This window comes from Neopsephotus bourkii, unplaced genomic scaffold (genome assembly GCF_033783945.1).
Source record: "Neopsephotus bourkii isolate Nb327-2 ecotype Australia unplaced genomic scaffold, CSIRO-AGI_Nbou_v1 NB_846, whole genome shotgun sequence".
Lineage (NCBI taxonomy): Eukaryota > Metazoa > Chordata > Aves > Psittaciformes > Psittacidae > Neopsephotus > Neopsephotus bourkii.
The window spans coordinates 611,042-635,511 of NW_026901342.1; the positions used below are offsets into that span (position 1 = coordinate 611,042).

The 24,470-nt window shown below is 42.7% G+C and overlaps 1 protein-coding gene and 1 pseudogene across 1 annotated transcript; both read right to left on the reverse strand.

The window, feature by feature from the left end:
• Positions 1–1,916: 1,916 nt before the first annotated feature.
• TWSG1 (twisted gastrulation BMP signaling modulator 1) lies at positions 1,917–23,418 on the reverse strand. The gene is made up of 4 exons (XM_061356295.1): positions 23,175–23,418; positions 16,615–16,714; positions 12,197–12,463; positions 1,917–4,394 (listed from the first exon to the last, which is right to left on the reverse strand). The coding sequence occupies exons 1-4, from the start codon at positions 23,295–23,297 to the stop codon at positions 4,213–4,215; spliced, it is 672 nt and encodes a 223-aa protein (XP_061212279.1). The 5' UTR covers positions 23,298–23,418; the 3' UTR covers positions 1,917–4,212.
• Positions 22,137–22,236, reverse strand: LOC133213841 (U6 spliceosomal RNA; annotated as a pseudogene).
• Positions 23,419–24,470: the final 1,052 nt, after the last annotated feature.

Consider the following 24,470-nt stretch of genomic DNA (forward strand, 5'->3'; position numbering starts at 1 on the left):
AAGGCAGAGCTGTGTTAATGATTCCTTCCCATTCCCTCTCAGTGACACTCCTACTTCAAGAAAGCCAGTTCTGGGGTTCAGTTTGTCTTGGAGAGATGGGAGCCTACATGGGCTGTACTACTGGGATAGCTGTAGATACACTATGTAATTCTCATTAGCAATAAAGGAATACACAGCAGTCATAAGGAGGTGTATTTATGAAAGAAACTAGTTGGCCACATACTGAAACACCCACGTGACATAAAAAGAGCCTGAATATATAAAGGAAAGCCTAGAAAAAAAAGCAGATTAGGTAGTCACTTTGGCGGGAAAAGTCTGTTATTTATGTGATGTCCCACATAGCAGGAGAGCCGAAAGAGCTGTCTTGACACTGAATTCTGCCTGTACAACTCCCATGAGCACTACTGTGGAGTTACGATCCCCAAATCATTGTAGCAAGAAGAAACTTTAAAAATACTTAAGAAATGAAAAGGATGTCAGAAAACTTTGGTCTTGGTGGCCTTATATCTTAGATTTGTCTGAAAAAGGGATTTGCTTTGTTCCTTGCAACATCTTGTATCAAAGTATGTTTTCCTGCGCAAGTGGTGCAAATTTTAATGATGTACTGCCTGGTGAAAGATACCATGCCAAGAGCATGTGGCAAATCTTGGCACAAGTATTTCCTTTGCAAAATCCAACCAACATTATGATCAGCCAAATGTTAGGTTATGTGATCAACACTCCGCTTCATGAGCAGAAATGAACACAAATGAGCACAGCACTGCAATGATAGATGGAGGAACTCCAATATGGTACCCACAGAAATGAACTCCCCCCAGGGCTGTCCCATGACAGCCACCACTGTGAGTATGGGATACCTGGGATGCAAGGGAATAGCATTTTGGGGTGGCAGAAGACCTGTTGCAGGGCTTGTAGCAGAAAGACTAAAGGCAGTGAAAGGGAGGAACAAATGTGGAGAAAAAGAGGGTAAGAAGATAAAAGGGGCTGGTCAGTACACTTGTCTGACAGTGCCCTGCAGATACCTCATCACCATGGTCTGTCCTGTTTCCTCATTAATGCTCCTCCTGGGTGAGGGGGTCTCTGTGCATGTAGATCCAAGTGCCAGCCACTGGAAAGACTTGACAAGTCACAGGGGCCTGCATGTCTTGGGTGCCTGTGGCTGGAGAGACCAGAGCATATGTGTTGTGTGTCTCCGTGTGTCAGCGTGTGTTCACCAGCAAACATCCAGCCAGATGAGCCAACCAGCAGGAAGAGTGACTTGGGAGCCAGGTACCAAAGCAGCCATTAACTTTGACATGGATACTGGAGAGACCATAGATACGTTATCAGAGATACAAGCAGGTGTTCTTGTATTTCGTTTTTAAGTACTAGATGTGAAATCTATTAAATGTACTAAAATCAAGCCAGGAGCCCTAAGAAATGACAGGAACACAATGGCACATTATGGCCATTGTACTCACTCTCTGCACAGTGTCAATGCTTCTGAAATTTCGGAACAAGTGCCTGTGGGGAAAAACAAACAAATGCAACCCAAAACAACAAAACAAAAACTTTAGCTACTTTTAGAGAAAGAATAGCAAAAGGCCTTCAACCCCTTCTCAGTCAGAACCCAAGCAGACCAGGGATTTGTGTAATTTCTTATTATATGAATTACCTTTTTTGGCTTCCCTTGAAGCTCAGTAATTTACAATTCTACCCCAAAGGACAGTAATAAAACTGGCTGATGCCAGAAAAGTTTTTAAAACGTATTCTGAAGTATTCTGAAGCACTTGTGTAGGTGATGCTTTGCTGGTATCCAGACACAGGTGAAATACCCCCACACCCCCCCCTCGCAATGAATTATGATTTTTCTTGCAAAATGAGCAAGACTAAATAAAAAACTTTCCAAAAGAAAATCTTGAAAAAGAAAACATAAGAATCAGTAATGTCTTTTTATTAAAATACCTCTTAACACACTCATTGTAATAAAATACACTGGATGTTGCTGTATGACATTTGCATACACACAACGCTTACAGCAAACTAGACAGCATCAGGAATTACAAAAAATAAGGCAAAGTGTGCATCCTCACTTTCTGCTCTCAGGCCATTACACACAAATAACCGTGTTTACATTTTTATGCCGTTCCCTACACTGTTTCCTGGACCCCTGTTAAGCTAGTTCCCCATATCCCTCCCGCTGTCACCCTTGCTGTTCCCTTGACTTGACCTCACGGTGAAATTCTAATGATGTAAATGGAGACGGTGTCACAGATCCATGGGGCAGCAGGTGCCTGACCAGAAACATCAGCCCTGTTTTTCCCCCCAGGAAGATTCTGAACTACTGTGGTGCTTCTAATAATTCACCATTGTAAGAATCTGAAGCATGCTGATTTAGCAACGCTTACTTTGTGTCTCCTCTCTTGGTCAAGATCGATGATGCATCACCCTCTAGCTAAAACCAGTCACAGCTACTCTAACGTATTCTTTCTCTCCATTCATTTTAAGAAACTCAAGCGGAAGAAAAGATAACATGAATTGTCAAATATAGAAGGAACAACTTCATGATAAGCTAAGCTTTTCTATTCACATCTATGAGTATTTATTACTTCATTGCAAATCTGAAGCATAAAGGTATTCCATTATCCACTAGTTCAAAACATTCATCTTTCAAGTACTTTTTTATAGCTGAAAAAGAGACTGAAGAAAATAATGTTATTTCACAAGAGTAGATTTTTTTATCATTATTATTTCACCTTAATGAAAGCTGTATCATAGGAAAAAATGAAAAGACAACATTCAGGCAAACTTTTCAACAAAATCAATTTAAAATGACTGCTTTCATTTGTACATGGTACAGATAGACAGGTGTGACTATAAAACAGCTTAATCCCTCTAGGCTGAGGTTAGTGAGAGAAACATGAATGGTCAAAGTCTTTTTTGTGTGTGCATATGCATTAAAAAAAGAAATCGAGGAGTTCAAACCCACATCATTATAAATACTAAAAGCTGATCATTAATTACTTATACACTCTATGCTTGTACTTCGTACCATTATGAACAGAGCCCTAACTGGCTCATACTAACTGCTATGTAACTGCCAACATATTAAAACACTTACTTAGCAAAGTGGACGATGTTCTAAACTCAGAGCATCCTAATTCTGCCTTTTTGGACACATCTTCCCTTCCTCAGTGACAACATTTCATGGGGAAAAAAGCCAGTGATTGCATTTTGGAATACATATTCACAGCAAACTACTAAATGGGAACATGTCTGCTGCCAACAGCTCAACTCAAGCCCTATACCACTTACTGGTCATGCAATTTCCTTCTTCTTTATTCATTTAGTCATTAAATCCATAGTAACTTTTCATGTTTCCTTTACTAGACTGAATGTCTGGGGAGTAAGCAGCCCTAGAGAGCGGTGCAAAAGGACAGAATGCAACTGCAATTAACAACTGTATTTTGGTATCTAAGAGAAGACTGAATAGGTGGTTTTCTGCTTGTTTAATATATAAATTACACAACATATGCCCTAATGTACCTACAAAAGCTAGGCAAATGAAACTTGAAGAAAAGTGCCCCATACATAGTATTTTGTTGGGCAGCCCTTCTTCTAAGAAGTTTGGATTTTATCCATGACAGCCCACTTGCTGAACTTGAGAAGAAAGCATGAGTTTTTCTTTTTGCCCAAATACCATTTTCACAATGGAAGGCTAAGCTGAAAACCTGGAATGTAATAAGGTTAAAACACAAGCTCAAAAACTAAGCAAAAACCCACCAGCCCCTTAGAACAAACAACCCCCTCCAACTAGCAGCCATTTCATTATCTGTTGAGCTTAGGTGATAGGAATCTCACTACCATACTCGTAACGTCTCCCTACTCTAATCTACAGGATATAGTACTACATTCTGAAAACCAGTATAGTCAATACTTTCAAATTAAAGGAAAACAATCAGAACAGCAAGGATGAGCATGGCTGTACCATTTGAGCAGAAATAAACTTAAAACATAGTGTTGAAACTTCTACTAGTTAGCCTTGCTTACATGAATTAAAATTAAAAGACAAGGGAAAAAAAAGTTTTCAGATTTTATACATCTTTTTTCAACCAGGTACATTTAATTGCAACCAGTAGGCACTCCACCAAAACACAGTATTTGCAATCCCCATCTCTTTAACTGAGAGAGATTACTTTGGCCTCAATATTTCTATATTACAATTTTCCTGCTTCAAAACATGCAGTTCATACATTTTACAGTTTTACTGCCATAGTCGATGCATTCTGGCCCAATACACTCACAGCAGGCGTTGTGAAACCATCGGTATTTGGAAGCTCCCATGGACTCGCAAGAGATCTTGCACTGATGTATTGACATGCAGTCATCAAAATACACCACAGTACACATGTGTTCTAAACCAAGAGGGGGGAAAAATTTGGTTTAAAGGGTCTTGAAATATTTTTAAAGGTTAGTTAAAAATTAATCAAATGTGCAGCTTTTGAAGTAGGATTGCAAATCATCATGACTGTAAGGCATACAGGAAAAAAGGCAATAGTGAAAGCAGAGAGAAGAGGCAGAGAGCCAAGGTAAAATCTATCAACTTCAAGTTTTCAGTGTCTACAGCTCAACCTGTTGTCTGCTCTCCTGCTAGATTCATTCATTTCTACAGTCAGAGGCATGAATATTTGGGGGTTTGGCCCCCAGTTATAAGACATACCTTCTCAAGCAGAAGGATGGTCTATGCCAAAACAACAGGCAGGCATGTGTCCTCTGAAGGTAATACCAAGGTATCACTTTCAGAGTTACCAGCAGTTGCTATATACCATCATGAAAAACTTTAGGTTTAGAGAAGTTATTTACAAAACATCAAACCCCCTTATTTTAGTGTAAATGTTTCCTCCTCCCCACCCCCCAACTCCACAATACTCTTCAGCCACATTAAATCACAGAGCTAGAGAATCCAGTTTTCCTCAACTTGAAACTGCACACTTTTTCCTTTGTTTTTAAGCAAAACCACTAGTTTTAGTACTAACATTAAGAGCCCCTTTCTGCCTAAATGCTGACTTTATTCTTCTAACAGTCATGCAGTTATTTGAAATGCCATGAAGTTTGGTGTTGCAACTTCAAACTGGAGCTGAGGCATTCATAGATATAGAACAAAAACATCCCTCCCCTGTCTACTTACAGATTGTACCAACTTTCTTTTGTGATGACCAGGTGATTACACCGTACCTTTGTTCATCCTCCAAAGGACTTGAATTGTATTGTATTTACCCACAGCATTAACTTGGCACACTTTGGGGAAAAGCACAACTGTGAGCTGTCTGCACATATGAATATCTCACTTGCACACATCAGAGTTGTGAGTGGGAGATCTCAAAGGGCTTTCTAGCCTATTACTGCTTCTGGAGTATGGATCCAGGAGAAACATCCTGGCCTACATTCCAACGTGGATTAGAAAAATGCAATCCAATCATAAATGGTAAACCAAGACAGGATGGGGTTTTTTTGATGATTACGGAAATATGGAGAATGGTGAGTAACCAAAGAACTCTCAGAGCAGTGCAGCTGTTAAGCATAGTGTTTATTCAGTCTGTTATCTGTAAGCAAGTCTTGGGACACTGATGTGCACCAGAACCTCCTCTTTAAAATTTGGGTGCCCCATACATCAGCAGCATCAGTAGTAGTATGCACATCTCATGGCAAGCTCTTAAGGTGAGGTCCAAAGGTGAGTCGAGGATAGCAAGGGTCTGTATCACTTTACAAGTCATCAGATCTATGCAGTCAGCTTCCTCAGTACCAACAGATGATCTGTATGGTACCCATGCTTTCGAGCATGTGACAAGAGACAACACAACATACAGGAAAGCATGATACATCCAACAGCTTTTCTATAGACACATCCTCCTCTTTGACATCTGGAAACCCCACCTACCCTTTTAAGAACTATTGTTTGTTAAAACATTTTTGAGGGACCCCAACTATTGTAAAACTATTTTGCCACTACCTCAACAGCTGCAAGAGGGTCACAGGACATGCTACCAGCCTGCTGAAAGCAAGACAGTATTCACTGCCTTGTTTAGGCTCTGAACTGATGGACAGATCTTGCAGATGGACAGTGCAACAAGGCAGTAAGGATTTTGGGGAGGAAGTGCAGACCCACAGCTGAAGCAGAAAAGCTGTACTGCAGGTAACACTGCAGTTGTCCAAGAAATTTTGGAGTACCTGAAGCATTGCTGAGAATAACAAAGTACGTTGTGGCTGTGTGAGTCCTGTCCCATTCTTGGCGCTTCTTTTTCTATGATTCGTTATAATAGAGCCTGTGGCACAACAACCAGAGGAAAAGAGTTCTCAAAGAACAAACCTCTGCTAAAAACAACCAGTCTATCTACAGCAATATTTTGTTCTCAAAGGGGAGAAGGAAAGAGCAAAATGGATGCATACGCTTACATACCAGCTGCGTATATACCTAAAGTGCTTGGCCAAAGCTGGAAAGTGGTAGGGAGATATAGCCATGACAGCCTTGAAGGCAAGAATCCACACAGAGACCATACAGCAGCTCTATCTTCTTATGGAGGACACACTTGGCAACATTTAGTCACCAGCAACAAACAGCTCAGATTGTCAGCGTCCCAAGAGGAGCAGACACCACCCATTCTCAGGAGTCCCAGACATTCCTAGGTATGTTCTGCTCGTTCCTCACAGGAGGTTTTCAGTGGAAGGGTAGGGTCAGAGAAAGCAGAGGTGAGTCTCTAGGCAGCATTCCTCATGGAATAAGCACCAGCAAGTGTCCTGTCAGTCATACAGTTCAGTGCCAGTGTGCAAGTACAGGACGTTACAGAAGCCTCTAAGACACATCTTTGTACCCTCCTGCTTAATACCACTGCACTTCTTTGATAGTTTATTACTAGTTTTCTTCTCAAGTTTAACCTTAAAAGCCATAGGTGGAGTCAGTCTTAGAAGGTGACAGCTGGAGGCACAGAGATTCTACCTCCAAACAGGCAATCCAGGCTAATCCAGAAAGATTTCTTTCTGCAAAATCAGCTTTTGAGATGCCATCTCTACCTGACTGACCTAGTCTCTGGATCATCTTGCAAACGCAAAATGACTCCTGGCTCACTCTAGACTGTAGTAGAGCAACCCTTTAAAGAAACCAGAGCCCTCTCCAGGGGGGTGTCAGAAGTGCTCACTGCTATCATGTTGATCACTGCACTCTGACTTGTAACACACAGAGGAAAGGCTAGGTCAGGAAAGCTTGTCAGGAAAGTTGTGCACACTCTGAGGTGGGCTAGCTGTTCCCAGCACTTGCAGGCTGTCTTCACACCAGAGAATGACCAGTGCCCTCTGTGTGAGAAGACATCTGTGCTCTCTTTCATGTTAACCTCATCTGTGACAGCCTCTTCCATGTTAGTACCAGTTAGTAGTCCTGGAGAAGCCCGGTTCATCATCTAATGCCTGCTGGAATATGAAATAAACCTTGTGGAAGAAGAGTCTATGATTTCTAGGATGTAAACATCAATGACACTGAACTGAGAGACTGAAGACCTCTCTTGGGGGGAAGGAGGCTGGAGGACGAGCAGCACCAGGTCCATAACCCTGGCAAAACCAGATGACAGCAGTCAGGTCTTGTAAGACTGGTCTCCTTGACCACTCTCCCAAGACCAAAACGCAACCAAAGCCAGATGTTAATCTTATTAAGGTGGCAGCAGCATTAATTTTGACCTAACTGTAGGAGGAAGTTTATTTCCACCTGCACACAAGCCAAGAGGGTTAGGTCCTAAAGGACCAGTCCAAAATGCTGCGAAGGGGAGAGAACAGACTGTACACAGCAAGCAAGAATCAGCAGCAGGTCTGGCTGGTTCCCAGCAGCTCTTGTAAGCAGCTGAAGGACATGTGCCGTGTCTTTGCTACCAAACTGTTTCTGAAGTCTCACTCGCTCAGACACTTGCCAGGTCTGACTGAGTCAGATTGGCCAGGGTGCTCTTTGTTTATCGCAGGACACTCCAGGTCCCCTCCTCAGCAGTGCCTGTGCAGAGGCTGAATTACTGAAAGCAGCAGAGTTCCTCTCCTCAAGCATTAAATCCCTCTTTATAGGCTGCAGAAACAGTTACACAGGGGAGAAATATACATACCTACAGGCTCAGTTGGGATCGTGGAGAGTATTTAACTTGTTTCACAAACCTAATTACACAGTCATCACTCGGCTCCCTCAGCGTAGATAAAAAGGATGTTACTCGGTACAGTAACATCTCTTTATTTGCATTTTGCCAATTTTCACACAGTAAGGACTACAGACTACAGGTGTGGGGAGGGATAAGGATGAAGCAGCATTCCCTTTTCTTCTAGAAGGTGAACTTCTCACCTATTTCCACCCCCTCTCTCCCACCCCCCCTAATTCGTACTCAACAAAGTCTGCATAGGAGAAAAAACCCAATCAAGTCTAATTTCAAAATGGCCAGAAGAAATAGACTTGTATTTCTGCCAGATTTTGCTATGATGCTGTCTGTGCTGCGAGTGAGAGCTGTATCAGTGCACTACGGAGGAATTTAGCAACTCGGAGAAGATAAAGCAACTCAGTTCTTGCAAGTTAAGGAAAATGCTTATCTACAAGATGAGAAAACTTCCCGAGTTAGTGGCAGTTCCCTGCATGCAACCTTTGAAGCTAAAGGTGCTATGTGAGTTCAGCTGTCTGGTTGTCTATTTATTGGTAGCTCTGAAAGTACTTTAAAGAGGCAACTGTCCATCCAGCAGCCATACCATTTTATGCCAATCAGAACTTATACAAATAATTAATTGTTTTAAATAAAAGTCTTCTTCTACAGAGGTAGAAGCCACTTTAGTGGGTTTCTAGCTCTCTTCTTACCTGGCTGACACTGGAGGGGAGCAGAAATGCAGAGTGGACACCATCCCCTGTGTCACCAAGCTGTGTAAGTCAGAAACCCTTAACTACAACACAGATTTTGTTTCATCAGTTGCCAAAAGATTATCTAGTTCCCCTCTCTCTCTTGCCAACATCCTGTCATCATCTGAAACAATTAAGCTTATTTAAACATCTGAACCCACAGTTCAGAGCTCTGAGGGTACCAGCTGAAAGTAAAGCAAAAAGAGTAAAGTATGACTGTAGCTCTAGACTAAGAATCATTGCAATCCTCTCTTAAGTGTCAGAAACTACTGATACAAAGAGCTGCAGCAGCTCCAGCAGCACACACATACTTTGGCAACTAAAATGTTAAAAAGTCAATTCACAGGAGGAAAGGGAAGACACTCATTAAGATAATAACGGGGAAGTTCAAGGTCTGGCGGCTGGGCTCACAGCAGGCTGGGGCGAGAAAGGAATGCTTTATATCCCACCACACTCCACCTCTTCCTGGATCTACAGCCGCCCTCCCGGGGCCAGTGGCTTCATGCCACTCAGGCACAGAGCTTGTAGGCTCCTGGGGGTGGTGCTGCTTTTCCTGGCACTCACCCAGAACTGCATTGAGCGAGTCTGGCACCCTGGACCAGCTTCATGGCAACCCCTCCAAAGTAAAATCAGAACTGTGTTACACAACATAACAAGGGGCATTTGTAGGCAGAGCCTTTCTGAAATTGGGGATATATTCCAGAAGATAGCAGAGGGACTACTGTCCCCTTACCAAAATCTACCTCTCATTAGCCCCTCCCTTATTACTGGTTATGCAGTAGGCTGCTGCCAGCACACCATGTTGGAGTGAAGCACACAAAGAGCCACGAAGAACCACAAAATGGTGTAGGCACAGCCCTGTTAAAGAAATCATAGAGCATCTGTGTCCCTGCTTACAGGAATAATCTTTCTAATCCCTGAATATTACAGCCTTGAAGACAACTGCTGAGCGATTCACCTTAAAGACTTCTCCATTTGCAAGATCTGCCCTTAAGCCTAACAGCACAGCTGGGGAGAAGGAAAGGGTAAAGAGACGGTCTTCAGTTTCTTCCACTGCAGGCTATGCTTATATGTACTGCAACTGAGCCTGCACACATACACATGCACAAACCCAGCCTCTGTTCAAGTGGTTCTTCTAGCACATGCTAGCTTGTTAAACCACTGACTTGATTGTGTGACTGAATTTTCAATAGGCAGAAGCCATCAGGCTCCAGCAACTTCCTGGGCTGCCTCCCTGTGCCCATGCTCACAAGGCTCTTTAGCCCTTGACCTACTACCCCTCCAAATTTTGGTTGCTGCTTTTGCTCACACAACATCCAACACAAGAGGTACAACTCCCCAGATGTGCTTGCTTCCACCATACTACACATCAACTGACCAAGGCCGGCACCCAACTTTTCTTTCCACCTTCTCTGTTCTCAATGCTTGAATCATCCACATTTTTATAAGCAAACTTTAATGACTTCTGAAAAAGCAGAGCACGAGAAAGTTACCTACACTGTGACCAAGAAAAGAGACTCCCCAACAGGCTTACATATTTAGATACTTAAAGTATATGATGTTGAAAGCCATCTTCTACCTTCTTCACTGATCACTAAGATGGAGGAGGCACAGCCAATGATTACAAGAACAGCTCTGACATTTATTTCTGTTCTTAGTGTCTATTGAAACCTGAAAACCAGTGGCATTTGGTAACTATTTCCAAACATAACTGCTGTTTTTGGACTGTCATCATTCCAGTAAAACCTTTTTCAACCTAATCTCTAATACAGTCTTAGTAAGTGAAATGAAGGAGACTTTTGACTAAGAAAAAATTGCAGTGTTATGTATTTGCCTGTTGTTAAACTCAAAACTCCTCCACACCCTTGAGATGCAATTCAAATTCCAAGTTTAATCCAAAACTATCATTAGCCCATCCTGTTGGTATGGTAGTAAAGGACTGACAGAGAACAGCCATCTGGGCTGCAGTACTTAAGTACAGTGGGATATATTGAAGATTGTTCTAAGCATATTTTTTTTTCCCCCAAATATAATTTACCTCTTTAAATACTGTAGTGTTTGCACACAGGGCTTTTTGTGGCTTGCCATTTAACATGGCTTTCTGCATCATTCTCATAAAGGCAAGCAAAGGTTTTAATAACATCAAAAACATATGAATGAGATGCTTTCTGACCATCTGGTTTCACAGTTCTGGAGTTAATTTATTTTTCTAATGTGCCTTAACCAAAGGAAATTAGAGATGTTGCCATTACGGTCCCAATTTAATCAACAGCAGTCCTACTCAGAAACATAACTAGGTCAAAGGTTCACAATGGCATGGCAAAGCAGCATGTCCATCAATTAGGGTATCTTTCATTGACAAGAGAAAAGAGCCATCACAACAGCAACACATGAGGTAATGAATATTTAAAGTGTGTGTTGGGAAGGAAGCAAAGCATTAATTACACTAATAAAGCAAATCAGATTCCCTTTTTTCCCTGTTAAGCAGCAATTCTACTATGAACTGTTTATGAGATTCTTTTAAGTCTGATGTAATGATTTGCAGGGAAAAGTACTTCAGGTTCAGTATGGAAACCAAGAAGCAGAGAGTATTTTTTCTTTGTTATGCCACTGTTGTCATTACTTCAAATTTCTCATCCTCTCCCTCACTCCCCAACAATAGTCTGAAGTCTGTCCTCTAAAGTAAAGAATACAAAAACCTTGATATAAAAGAGCAATGAGTCCTCAAATTGCTTATTTTTAAGATTGTCTGTCACATATTTTTAAGTTTGTCTGTCACATATCCCTCCTCAGTGTAAAGAGAGATCTTGCTAATCTTACTCAGCTTTACTACAAACCATCCTCCTAAAGAGTTCAAGTTATGCCTACTTAGATGAAAGAAACAAACACCTACTCCAGTTACAACGGTTTATGGCACATGGCTTTCTCAAACCTCTGAAGCCATGTGTTTTAGTTGCCTGCCTCTGCACTGATACTTGGTTTGGTTTCACAGTTTGTTGTCTATCCTCTCTCCTAAGATACATGTGCTGGTGCATGCAAAATAACATGAACAATCTGCCTCATGCCACAGGATGAGCTATAGATGTAACAAACTCATGTGGTTCAGCATCTTCTAAGATCACCAGACACTTTAACACCACCTTCCATGTTCCTCAATACTTTTGCCTCACTCCTTTTGTTATTTCATGTGCAATATTAGACTGAACTTTTCACAGTTTTTCATGGGAAAAGAAGAAGTGAGCACAGACAAGCATAGGGTATGCACCAAGAAGGCTCCTGGAAGAGACGAGAGGAAGGACACTACACTCATACCTTTGTCACTAGAGTAAGGTGCGTGGACATTGTTGCTTGGAACAGAGACATTCTGATGCTGTGGCTGGTTCACTGTTTCTAAAAAGGAAACGAGGTTCTCGTGGTGTGACAGTTCTTCTGCCACGGGGAAGGAAACAATATTCCAGTTCAGCTGAGTATCCCCTTCTGTCAGTGCCCGGAAAAGGGAAGGAATTGGTTCATGCAACTCCTCAACAGTGCTCTTGGATGTTGGAGGTGTGTCACTGTAATTGCGAGGATTGCACATACCTGCAGAGGAATGAAACAATAAGTTACACGAAACTCCCCAAACTCCTCCTTGAAACAGGCAGGAATACTTAGAACATTTAGAACAGAGCCCTTTCATACATATTGCACTCTCAGCTCAGTAGCAAAACTGCCACCAAATACAGCAGGAGGAGCTTTCTGCAATGGCAGGTTTCACACCTCTGCAGGCTTCCACAGAACACACCTGTAACTTGTGAGATCCAAATGAAAAGAAAAACCTCGTCCAAACAGCACTTCACTTCCATTTTTATGCTAGAATGACAGTTTAGAATATGAAGATCTCAATGGAAGGTTTGTTTCCCCTGGGAAAAGAGACAAAGCACAGTATAATCGATACTAGCATGAATCTGGAATGAAAGCTTGTGACTGGATGAAGATAGTATCTTGACAAGTCCTGAGGTACATGAAACTTTTGATCACAATTCAAGTATTTGATCTCACCTGCTGCAGCAGTGCGCTAGATCTTTTTAGTCATCTGCCAGAGACACAAAGATCACTATCAGGACTGAGCAAGGAGGGAGCATTACTTTACCTGCTCAGAGATAGCCCAGATGAACCTCGTTTTGCTACTTAGTTGGAGGGGTCACCACAGGCAAAATGCTTGTTTCCAGCTTACCTCTTTGTTACTTTCCAACATCTTTTGTGGTATCTTTTTTGAAACTTTGTAGTCTTTTCTCTGTCTGCCACTTCCTACAAAGTATTTTTGTGATGTGCAGTGCAGGTGCTAGTTTTTCATTAACCATTTAAACACTAACATAACTAACATTTGTTACTAGCAATGAAACTGAAGGGTATCTTGATTTAATCTAACACTGAAACAGTCAAGGTTAGAAAGAAAAGTTGGATCTGCATAGGTAGTTAAACTCAGAAGCCATGAAATACTATTAGAAGTCACCTGGCAAGAGACACACAAATCCATTTTCCTCATGTACATCTGGATAACATTTTGGGTAGTGTCACAGAAACAGTTTTGGACAGCTACAGCTGCAAAGCACACCAATCCTTAAAGTATCAAAGCAATATAGGACATAAACGTTCAAAGACTACCTGTTCCATACAACCCATGCATCTCCTGCTCAGCAGATACATTAGGACTCTAGCTTCAGAAACCATGTTTAACTGGAACCTTACACAAACACACAATCTTTTCAATCTAAGGAGGTGGATTTCCATAATGAACAAAGCAGAGGGAAGTTCATCCACGATGATGAGTATGAAACCTGGCAAATCCTAAGCAAGTGGTTAGCATTACCAGTGTTTAATGACAAGAACACCACAAGACAGTCTGCTCCTATAAAAAGGTCTTCAAAGATGTTCCCAGACTCACTGCTTTAACTAAAGATTTCTATCCCTGCATTAATGCTTCTTAGTAAGCACATGGAATATTCATCATGCAACTGGAATAAAGCATGCTTACCTGAAAATGAACTGGGAAGGTATCAAACTGGGTAAGGGGTTTGTACAGATACTTCAAGAGACCTACTTTAGCTGATGTCTATGTATGAACATTGTGAAATGGAAACCAATGAGCCTTTCTGGGGGCCCCCTCTGTCAGGTGGGATTCAGAAAATAGATTTCACTGGTAAGAAGAATACAGATAAAAACAACACCCAGATTGTTTATTAGAGTATTGCAAAGTGTTACGAGTTTGTGTGTGTACCAATGCAGTATGAAAACATTACCTAAAGATAGTAACAAGAAACCGTCGCTCATAGTTTAACGGATAACTGCTCATTCCACAAAGACCCTTCCCTCTTACTATTTTAACAAGTATTTTAATTATAATTATATTTATATATAATTATTATAAAATTAAAATAAAAAACTTATATGAGCAACTGGTCAAGAACAAACATGTCTACACTACTGCTTTGAAATGGATGAGAAGATGCAGAAATGGGCTATTGAAATGATGGAAGCAGACAAGCCTTTACAGGAGGGACTAGAAGAGCTTAACTCACAAAGCTTAGAAGAATAAAGGTCAGAGGAGCCTGTTGCTGTTCTCCCTCCTCCAGTCTCTTTTTCCCTGTCAGAGAAGGGAGATAACATCCACACAAAACACAGGGCATTGACAGAGCATCAGTAAAGTCAGTGCTGCATGACAGGAGGTAATTCCTGACTTCAGAGCAGACATGACGTGAAAGACACGGCAACCCATCTGCTTTTACATTAGACATGATTAGCTTTTAAAGAGACTTAAATATCAGCTCAAGTATCAGCCAAGAACTGTCTCCAGGGAGCTGGGTACAGCATGCACTCCTCTTTCTTTATTTGAATAAGGCTACAGGAAGGAAGACCCTATGCTAAAGAGAAGAACAGGACTATACCATAGAACCAGCAAGGTCTGAGGCACCTGCAAAGCCGTCAGGAGATGGCTTAGTATACTTAGTACTGGAAACTGAACCTAAAGCCTCATTATCTTCTGTCCTGGATAACACCATGGGAAAAGCAGCACAACAGGGAGTAATCTGCAGAGTTAGAAGAAAAACCCCAACCAACCACCTGTGTGTGGAATTTGCTTGCTTTCTTCACAATCCCTAGAGGCAGGTCTTTCCTCTCCCTAGAGGATACTGGCACACTATGCCTTGATTTCTACAGCAAACAACTGTTCTGAACTGGGAAAACAGTCTACTATCCTATTCCTTACTCTTATGACTGAATATGCCAACACAAGATGATGCTGGAAGGGCAAAGGGGATGGGAGCCCAAGATCTAATAGAAAAACAAACTCTAGGGCCTCTTTCTAAATGTATATCCTCCACAGGTGCAGGGGCTGAAAACACTTTATGCCTTTGGGGAGAATCACACATGCGCAGGACCATGCCAGTCCACTGCTTACTGAAGAGTAAAGCAAAGATAAGCTAGCCAGAACCAAAGAGAAAGCAGGATGTCAGAAAGCATATTCACATCATGATGGAACAGCAGAGACAATGGGCTGAAAAAGAGCATTTTGACATTAAACAGCTTAGAATCATAGAATCATAGAATAGGGTTGGAAAGGACCTTAAGATCATCGAGTTCCAACCCCCCTGCCATGGGCAGGGACACCTCGCTCTAAACCATATCACCCAAGGCCTCGTCCAACCTGGCCTCCAACACTGCCAGGGATGGAGCATTCACAGCCTCCCTGGACAATCTATTCCAGTGCCTCACCACCCTAACAGGAAAGAATTTCCTCCTTACATCCAATCTAAACTTCCCCTGTTTAAGTTTTAACCCATTACCCCTTGTCCTGCCACTACAGTCCATAATGAAGAGTCCATCCCCAGCATCCCTATAGGCCCCCTTCAGATACTGGAAGGCTGCTATGAGGTCTATGAGCTGCTATGAGCTTCATGAATTCAGACAAGGCTTAGCCAGCCAGAGAAGCTGAGAGCAGGTACAACACTCAAGATGCATCCTTTTCACAGAAGCCAGAAGGATTTTGAATGGCTGCAGAGAGAGACTTCCAGCAACCACAGGAGGACAAAGCCTTCCAATACATTTAAAACAAGAGATGGAAGTAGAATACATCCTCCTCAAGCAGGGGCAGCGTTCACTTTCAAAGATCTGTACACTCTAAACACTACCTGTTAGTAACAGCGCTGTTCTGGTTAAGGCTATCCTACAGCTAATCCCACAGTAGGAACTTGTATGCCTCCTTCTCATCCTCCACAAAGAGCTTTTTTTGCACATACAAGAACGATGAAAACTTTGGCCATGGCTATTTCCTATTAGCCCCGAGAATTCACAAGGGAACTGTAACCTAAAATTGTCCCCGTGTGGTATCTGTCAGTACACTTTACAGTTAGAAACCTCCATATGGCGTCCAACCCCATGAACCACGTCCTGCGTAATTTCCTCAAGATGACAATTCAAAAAGGAGTTTATGTTTTAGAGACAAAATTAATAGTCAGTTATGATGACATTAACCAAGCAAAACCTGGCCTACAGCCACTCCACAAGGCAGATACAGCCTTCCAGTGTTTGGCTCCCCACAGTAACTTATTCAGTGCCCACAGAATGAGCTGCAAGATGTTTAAAGCACAGATTCTATCCCAATGTTTTACTTCTATTATAAGACTGTGAGCTCAGCCCGTAGCAGGAGGAAGCAATTTAAAATAGAAGAAAATCCCAAAGAAACACAAACTTACCAACACAGTCACAGCACTCATCCCACAGGGTGCCCAGGCAGAGCATGCACTCCTTGCAGCAGGAACAATTCCCTTCCCCGGGGCGACACTGACACAGCTCCTGAAAACAACAGAAACTCATTACAGTGCAGCAATCCCAGATGTAAAATGTGAACACAGCAGAGCAATTCTTCCTCAAGCCACAACTCAAATTACAGCATTAAAAAAGCTTAGTGCTCTAATGCAGTGAGTAGATGGTACAATAGCTCCAGCCAAAGAACTTAGTTCAGTTTACAAAAAGAACTTTTGCAACTTTGGGTTACGTTTTTTAAAGGTGACATTCTGAAGACAAATCTGAAGTCAGCATTTAGAAGAGAAAAACATCCTATTAGAAGCAGAGAACGGTTTGGGTTGGAAGGGACCTTAAACATCACCTAGTTCCAAACGCCCTGCCACAGGCAGGGACACCTTCCACCAGACCAGGTTCAAAGTCCCAACGAGCCTGGCCTTAAACACTGCCAGGGATGGGGCAGCCACAACTTCTCTGGACAACCTGTGCCAGTGCCTCACCACCCTCACGGCAAATAACTTCTTCCTGATATCCAACCTAAATCTCCCATTTGAGTTTATTCATGGGAAAGGTGTGTGCACTTCTATATACACCTGAATCTGCAAGTTCTTTGAACGTTTTCACAGCAGGCAGTTCAAAGAAGGATGTTTCTTCATGCATAAATAGCGCGCGTACATTATAATTTAGCTAAAAAAAAAAGTTACTGTAAGCCACATGCACATGCTCCAGAAAATCCATGACATCCACCATCACACCTATTCATGGGCTCTCAAAGGAACTTACTCAGTTAAGTCATCTGACTGCAGGGTTTTGTCCAATATTAGTGACCAGATTATTTTCCCCAACCACATCCAGCTGAATCCTTTTTGCTATTATGAAAGACTTCTGCAGCCTCCAGAAAGTGCAATGGCACACACACTTCTTTTTCCTTAACCATTATTAAGCCTAAAAGAACAGGCGTGGAAGCAAGAAGACAAATCTTTCTCTTCATATCATCTAAACCTGAAGGCGCTTGTTTAGCAAACCTGCTGGAGACTTGTGGACCTCAAAGCATGGAAACAGCCTACATGGGTGAAGAAAATTCAAAAACCAGGTGGTCCCCTTCCCTCTATCTCAAATCCATACTCGTAATTCCAGTCTGGCCAAAAGGCTGTGGCTACATGGCAATAATACAGGCTTGAATTACACCACCGTGCAAAAAGTGGACAGCCAAGAAGTCACATTTGGTTGTCCTAAGAGTTTGGTTGTGATGACGTCTGCCTTACTATCATGTTACGCACAACTGGTGAGAAAACAACATCCCGTTACTGGAAACACTGACCACGGGATCCTTCCCACCCCTGGCTGTACTGGAAGCGTCATAGGCAAATCTCTGCTGTGCAATGGGCCAGGGAAAAGGTGACTCCCATCCTTGCTCTTTGATCTCGTCCTCCAGAGGCAGGGGAGTGACATGCTGAGGTGTGGTCCAGAGACCCACATGGACAGAAGGGAAGGGCAGGAAGAGGGTTTGGTGTGAAATTCTCCCAACCTGGAGTCACCACCAGAGGCTCCACCTCAGGTAACCACAGCTGGGTCAGGGACAACACTCCCTGCAGGTAGACACAAACATCATCTGCAAAGTCTTGCTGTAGCACGCTGGGAAGAAGCCAAGGGGGCAAAATTCCACTTTTTAAGTGGAAATTTGTTAAGAAGCATCAGGAAGGGGAGAAAGAGACATTTTGATGCCAAATATTAGGAGCACATGTGCTAGGCAAGGCACAGAGATGCACCTGATCGTGTATAACCCCTGTTCTCTATTCGGCAACACCAGCAAATGCAGGTGTCCACTGGCTACAGGTGCACAGGGACTGCCCCTCACTCACACCAGCTCACATGATCCCACAGGAGACCAATGAGTGCATTTCAGAGGGAGAGGCCAGACCAAGGTCTGGCTAGGGAATGGGGTTTAAGAATTCAGCATATGAAGCTGCAACACTGCCTGTTCTGAACTGAAACTGAACAAACCCCAAAACGCGCTGCAGGCACGCTACAATGTCTTAATGTAGTATAAATGGATCGATTTCTTATTTGCCTTCCACTCACTTCATCCCAGATCACAAATCTTCTTGAAGCCCACAAAGAAACAAAATTCACAAACTACTCCATATGCTACGTAACGCTGCTGCCTGCACGCTTTAATGTGAGCTGTTTGCCCCACTGACTGACCAAGCATGCTCCACATGCATTTCTGCAACATGCAGCCTTTGTGAGGCTTGGATTTTTATCTACAGAGGGAAAAGCTTCCAAGATTTTTTACTTCTGCATCCTCAGAATTTATTAATGCCACCTATGACTGTGCTGCTTCCAAGTGAAAGATGAAAAGCGGGATTGTTAGTAAGAGATACAAATTTTTCCGCAAGAGGAAACACCACAAACTTAGAAAGATGACTTATGTGAATGAACGATGCACTTGCCAAATATTTATCTTACTGGTTGATAAACAAGTTGTGTCAGCCTTGAGAACAAAGAGCCTCGATAAAATAACTTTAAAACCAACCATGAGTAAAGTACTGTTACCTTGGCCAGAGAATACTATTAACACATACGAGCATTTCAAATATCCTACAGATTTGTTCATCAACAGGGAAACTGGGCAAACGACTTTACACTTATTAAAGACATTGCAACACCAACAAACCAGCTCGTGGGAGGAGGTGATTCTCCATAACCTATTAAATGTAGTGTGAGGATCAAAGCTGGAAAATACACTAAATTTAAGTTGTTTCAGTTTTCTATGAGTATTCTCACAGAATTAAACGCAGCCTTGAGTTCCGTGCTTGCAACATAGTGAAGAAATGTGTGCTTAGCATCTCTGTGTGTAAGCATTATCTTGGGATGGCATCGTTATACCTACCAGTTACTTCAACAAATTCATTTCCTAGGTAGGGCTTATGAGCAGTGCAATTTTTTAAGCCTTTCTTTTATTATTATTATGAGTAGCAGTAATTTGGAGGGCGAGGAGGGAGGAAAGAGCAATGTAATTAATTTGTCTTCTGTACATTTGTTCAGCTGCCCCCTTCTCAGAGTCTGACAGGCTCTTTAGAGCAATAACTGACTGTTCTTCCGTATGTGTGCTTGCATGTACACGGTTTCCTTAACCACTTTTGAGTCCTTCTGCCTGACTCATCCCCACTGGATACTTGTACAGATAAATCTTTTTAAGAGAACGCTTACATGGGATGTGGGTGAAGTGAGGCAGAATGAGAAACGCTCCTTCTTGATGGCTTGGGGGTGGTGAGGCGTCAGTGGAAGAAAATATTACTCATAAGTCAGCTTGGCAACTTCCCAAGCTGACCTACTGAAGGTGTATTGGAGAATGTATTTTGCTAGGCAAGAAATAAGCTTCTCAGTCTAAAAATACAGTACTGAATAGGAAGCGGGCATGTCTGTACAATGAAGACACTTCTGCTCCAGAGAGCAAATCAAGATTCTTACAAGGTATTTAACATCTGCCTGTTTTTCAAAGCTTTCTCTAAATGACAGAGACTGCTTTCTCGGTGCAGTGAGAAACAGGACCTGGAGGCATTGGCAACATCTCTGCAAACTGGAAGGGGGAGTAAAAGAAAAAGAGCTAATGGTTTTTTTCCTACAACAGTTTAATAACAGAAAGTTTCCTGGAAGCAAACCAGACAAAACTGTTTTGTTAACCCAGCTGTGTTACCTACTACAGCGACAACATACACACAAGAAGTAGCCTTTGGATGCCTGAGCCCTGAAGTTATGGAGTGGTGTTCATCTCATACCACAGGGTTAAAAAGTCTGGGAAACCCTTTCAAGCTGACAAGTTTGTACACAAGTTTAACAGGAGGTGAAGAAAAAGATGAAGAGAGGTTTTAATCAGAGCGATACCACACCAGCTGAGGTGACTGCGGGCACGTAGTGTTTGGGAGAGAAAACTGTGTTCTCTGCAAAACAAACCCTCTCCAGAAGGATCTGAAATCCATGCCTGAACTGCAGCACTGTTAGTTTCCTGCAGACAGCAGTAGTTTAAAGAGCTGTCACACATGAGACAGCAAAGCTCGGCTTCCAGCACAACATGGACATCCTACTCCAGCCTGACAACTGCAGGTAGCTCTGCACTGCAAAAGCTACCCTGGAGCTCGCCTCAAACCCATCTGCTATGAACAATTGTGGGAACGTCTCATCCTAGAGGTTTCTGTCTTCAAGGATTTCCTCCATGTTGCGCGGACACGCTCCACCCAGCAAGCGTAGCTGGTCTTCTCATCCCCTCCACACATGGGAACATCACAACCACCCAGGCGTTCAAGTCAGCAACAGATGTGCTGGAATAAATACTGCAATACACACGTCGTGTGCAAGCCAGCCTCGGTGGCCTGCCTGAAGAGCACGGTAACAGTCAGGTATTGACTTCAATGCTCCAATCCCAAAGACGTAGGAAGGAACTATGTGCAAAGCCTTCAAGGGAACTAATATTGAGGTCCCACTCTCTACACTCCCAAGTCTTAATCTGCAACTCCTTCAACAACTACTGTCTCAAGCTTGGCTTTATAAAAGCTAGGTGATTACTTGGGAAGGAGACATCTGTGGGCTCCATCAGCATCACAGGAAAAGGAAGCAATAGGTCTCTCCTGTTTTCCCCTTCATCTGGACCAACAGCTTTCCCCCGAATCAACAGATCTGTACCACTGTGCTTGCTATTCAAACAGCTCATACATCCAGTGCACAACTGGCACCTTACTTTTTAAAGGTTTCAGACCTAAAAGGTTCTATGAAAAAATGCAACAGAAGGAACTTCTGAGCGCATCAGTTTGTGGCAGCGCTCAATACCAACCGCACCAACAACAATACTGGCATTGTCTCTGAAGAAGTAAAAGCCTCTTTCTTGCTCCCTTATTTAACAACTCCACAGGCAATGGTGGGGCTAAGGAGAAGCAGCAATTTCCATTTCTGGGGGCTTTTCTTTCTAAGCTATAGCAGTGCAGACGCCAGACAGAAGACAGTTCAGCCTGCAGTCAGTCGTCATCTCACAGGATGGATTTGTGAATCTGACAAGTATTTTTAGTTGTAAACCAGACAAATTTTATACAGAAGCCAATGAATTGAAGCGAGCACAGAAATGCTTCATGCCACTTCAGCACCGCTTTTCAGACTGTGACCATACATTTACAGTAAGTGTACTAGCACGTTACCACCGCATGATACTTGTGCTCTCTGCTACTGCATTTCCAACTTACAAAGAAGCAGCTTCATTTAAAACAAGCTGCAACTGACCATATCGAGGTTCCTTATTCCAAAACGGAGTCAAGAAGCATGCTCAATACACCACTGATAAATAAATACTTGGTAGTTACCAGACCTGCTTGCAATTTTGCTAGGAAAGACACTTCCGTCCTGCTGCCCACCATACCTCTTAGAAACATAGAACCTTAGAATCAGCTAGGTTGGAAATGACCTTTAAGATCATCAAGTAAAAAAAAACATGGAAAGTTTCCTGAATTCATATGTCATCCTTGTGCAGGGACCATGCTGATCTCTGTATCGCTCCAATTTTAGTATATGTGCTGCCACAGCAAGGACAACTCCTGCTTAAATCCTGCTGTAAGAGCAACCCGGTCTCAGTCTGTTTCATTCACTGAAGACAGACAGCAAGTCAAAAGCAGCATCTGGATTTGAGTTAAACATCTGTGTGGTTTGGGGTTTTTGGTTTGTTTGGGTTTTATGCTTTTTAGGTGGAATAGCACTTTCAGAGCTTGCTCGCTCATTGCCATTAGCAGCTGTCAGTCCCTCCTGATCAAAAAGCTTTCCTGAATGCACCTCAGGACTCTAAGACAAGTTTTGCCCCTACTTGTGTTTGTTCTCTCATGTGAGCTTTTAGAATCACAGATCATCCAGTTCCAACCCCCTACCATGGGCAGGGACACCTCACACGAGACCAGGTAGCTCAAAGCCCCATCTTCTAATTGACTGTAAAAACCTGATGCTGTGGAGGGCATCAGACATCAAGTACTGATCCTTTGCCTGGGCCAGGAGATTAAAGAAAGCAGACAGACTGCAAGTTGAGAGAGTAGATAGGGAGAACACCTCAGAAAGATATGGGAGCACTGTAAGCACATATGAACTTCTGGTATTGCAATTAACTTTAAAAAGTACAATTGCCCGCAGATGTCTGTTTCAAATTGCTGCTTGTTCATAGCATCACTAATAAAGAAGAACCTGAAAACTAAGAGTGTGACTGGAAATGGCTTCTAACAATAACCCAGCAATCATAATCCTCAACTAGAAAATGTTTCCATTAAGAAATGAAACATGTCCATTGTCGCATGCACTTAACATTATCTGTGAAATGGTTGGTAATCTGCATTTAGATATGCAGGAGACCAAATCAGCTTCTTTAAAAGACATTATTTAATATAAAATACCAGTTATTTGTATCACTGGATCTTTTCAAGAGACACCTTCAGAACCGTGTCTTGAAACACATAAAAGCAAATAAAGGAAATAGGACTCATACCTGTATCAGGCATTTACTGACATCGCTAGCACAGAGAGCCTTATTGCAGCCTGTTGAGGACTGGGTCCACAGCAGGAAGAGGAAGATGGTGATGGTGGGCGCTGTGATGTACTGTGACCTCATGGTTGCTGCAGGTGAGTGATTTTCACAAGTCCTTCAACCAGCACTGAAATAAGAAACAGCAACTGAAAGGGCTATTGGGACACAAGTTAAATCCTGCCATTGCCTTCCCCTGCAACTCCTTCAATAAAGATTAATAGAGATTAATACCGGGTGAAATTGGGGTGCTTAACACAAACCCAACCACTCCTCCTGCAGCTATTTTATTTGAAGCTTTCTGCTACTGCACCTATGCATTAATGCTACAATAAACTTAAGGTGAACAATCTCAACTTTGCAGTGTCAAATATGATACCCTATAAGCAGTGGCGACAAAAAAACGCCTCAGAAGAGAAAAGCCACCAGTGAAGACCTAATCTTGTCAATGCATAAAGCAGAAGGGTAGGTTTCCTGTAGTATGCCCTCAGGCTAAAGGTAGGCACAGGTGTGCAGGACCAAAGCTATACAGCAGCCTTTTACCACGTGTAAGGTTAAGCTGCCGTGTCATCTTTAACCAGCAGTTAGATGTCACACCGGCGCTCAGCTCAGCCACCACGCTGTCAGCTTCCTTCTTTGTTAGGTACAGACACCAGTACTTCAAAACCATGAAGTTCCGGGCTCTCCGAACGGCTTTCAAGAGCCAAACAAATGACTGAAGTCAGCTGAAGACGAGCATCTGCTACTTCAAACAGGCAGAGGAGCTGGGCTGGTTCAAAGCATTCCACCTTTCCCCCTTTGTGCAAACCCAGCTTGTCGGCAGGTGGTATTTGTTACGAGCCCGGCGATGATTAGTGGTGTGCCACCGAGCTTCTACTCCTGCTCAGCATGTGCGCCCCCGGCAGAAGAGGACCGTGTTGCACTAGGCACCGTACCAATGTATAATAAAAGGCAGCCCATGTTTGGGCAAGCTTACAGTGAGCCTGTATTGTTCTCCTAGGGGGGGAAAAATGCTAATGGGGCCCTGGATTTCTTTCTTTTGGTATCTAGAAATGTTCTTCTGCTTTATGAAGTAAAAAACCCCCCACCACTCTCAATGAGCAACTGGCAAATACGAAAGGGAGAAAATAAGCCAACGTGTAAATAAGGCACGATCCGGACATTTAAGCCTGTGTCAGATTAGTCTTACAATGGTTATTAAACACTCCCGACCTCGCTGTGCTGGGCGCACGGCCATCTGTACCCATGCAGGACCGGACA

Coding starts and splice junctions, on each gene's coding strand:
- TWSG1 (XM_061356295.1), bottom strand. CDS start 23,297: ATGAGGTCACAGTACATCACAGCGCCCACCATCACCATCTTCCTCTTC. Junction 16,715..23,174: donor TCAGTAAATGCCTGATACAG/GTATGAGTCCTA, acceptor TGTTGTTTTCAG/GAGCTGTGTCAGTGTCGCCC. Junction 4,395..12,196: donor ACCTTACTCTAGTGACAAAG/GTATGAGTGTAG, acceptor CTCTTGGTTTAG/AACACATGTGTACTGTGGTG.